This window comes from Trypanosoma cruzi, genomic scaffold, assembly GCF_000209065.1.
Source record: "Trypanosoma cruzi strain CL Brener 1047053516351 genomic scaffold, whole genome shotgun sequence".
Classification (NCBI taxonomy): Eukaryota; Euglenozoa; class Kinetoplastea; order Trypanosomatida; family Trypanosomatidae; genus Trypanosoma; species Trypanosoma cruzi.
The window spans coordinates 23,077-24,308 of NW_001849339.1; the positions used below are offsets into that span (position 1 = coordinate 23,077).

Sequence of the window (1,232 nt, forward strand, 5' to 3'; positions counted from 1 at the left end):
TTCCGGGAACAATTCGTGTGAGCTGCTTGTCCGATACTTAAGAGAGAAAGTGGGGAGACCTGACTTGGCTTTTGCTGTGACAATGCGCCGTATTTTGGAAAACGAGCCTTTTCCCGCAAAGGTGGATCTTGCGCGTGTGGAATTTGCCCTCAGTCTGTTTCTGCAGTGGTTTGAGAAGTACACGCACGAGCGGCACCATGGCGAAATCCCACTGTTTACTGCTGCAGACCTCTGGAGTTTTGTGTTGGAACGACATACAGAACTTCTGAAGTGGGTGGTTTTTCATTACTGTCATGATGAAGTTGTGGCGGATTTGTCGAGTGCCTTGGAGGCCGTGAAGGCAGTGGGTTTCTCTGCTCGGCATTGCCTTGATGTGTATCTTGTTGCAATGGCCTCACGGCGTTTGTCTAATGATGTAAGGAAACAGTTTGAGGAGGAAGCAAGAAGGAAGTTATGCAGTTGGGTGGAGCATACCGTGGTGAATACATTCCTTAGCGCTATCCAATCCATTTGCTCTGAGGCAGCTGCAAGGGTGGCCGCAACTGCCACAACTACTCCTTCTTTTGCCTTTTCCCCAGAAATTATTTCTGTTCATATAAATGTTGCGAAGGCACAGTTGTTGCTTCTTTGCGATGCGGCATTCTATGCGATGGATGCAAGGAGGATATTGCTTCCAGTTGTGGACGTCGGATTTAAAAGGATGAGTGCAATGTCTGTGGAAACCGACCTTTCTGGCTTGTCGTGCTGGACGTTTTGTATGCTCGGTGTGTTGAGTTGTCTTCGCCGTTCCGTATGTTGCTTGAGGGATGGCAGTTTACCGACGGACGATTTGTTTACCACACTTCATTCACACTATCGAACCCTGCAGCGGTTGTCACCGAGCTCTACGGCTGACCTTGTAACGGATGCGTGGATTGATTTTCTTTCTGGTGAGGGAAGAGGTGCAGTTGTGGGTGCTCGTCAGGGGGGAATTTTTGACATTACTCGAGTACGGCATGCTTTAATTAATAACAATGACATCGTGGAGGGATTTGGAAAAGAAAAGGGGGGAAAGCGGCTGCGCGATGAGTGAATGGACTCTCGACGGACGAGTCATTAAGGCCGTTTATTGAAGCGAGTCAAATGCTTGCGGTTGCCCGATGAGAGTAAACAGGGTATCTAACGTGCGTGCATGTATGTGTATTTGTGTATTTATATATATTTTTTAAACTCTCTCTCTGTGTGTATTGTTC

General features: G+C 47.6%; 1 protein-coding gene across 1 annotated transcript, besides 2 other annotated features; it reads left to right on the forward strand.

Moving 5' to 3' along the window:
* Window positions 1-1,072, forward strand: Tc00.1047053445849.10 (hypothetical protein, conserved; the record flags this gene model as incomplete). Its single annotated transcript, XM_797113.1, has 1 exon — window positions 1-1,072. A coding segment is annotated over one exon (1,072 nt), but the record flags the coding sequence as incomplete, so codon positions are not given.
* Window positions 1-1,232: a sequence feature (heterozygous, Esmeraldo-like haplotype).
* Window positions 1,189-1,209: a sequence feature (AT_rich).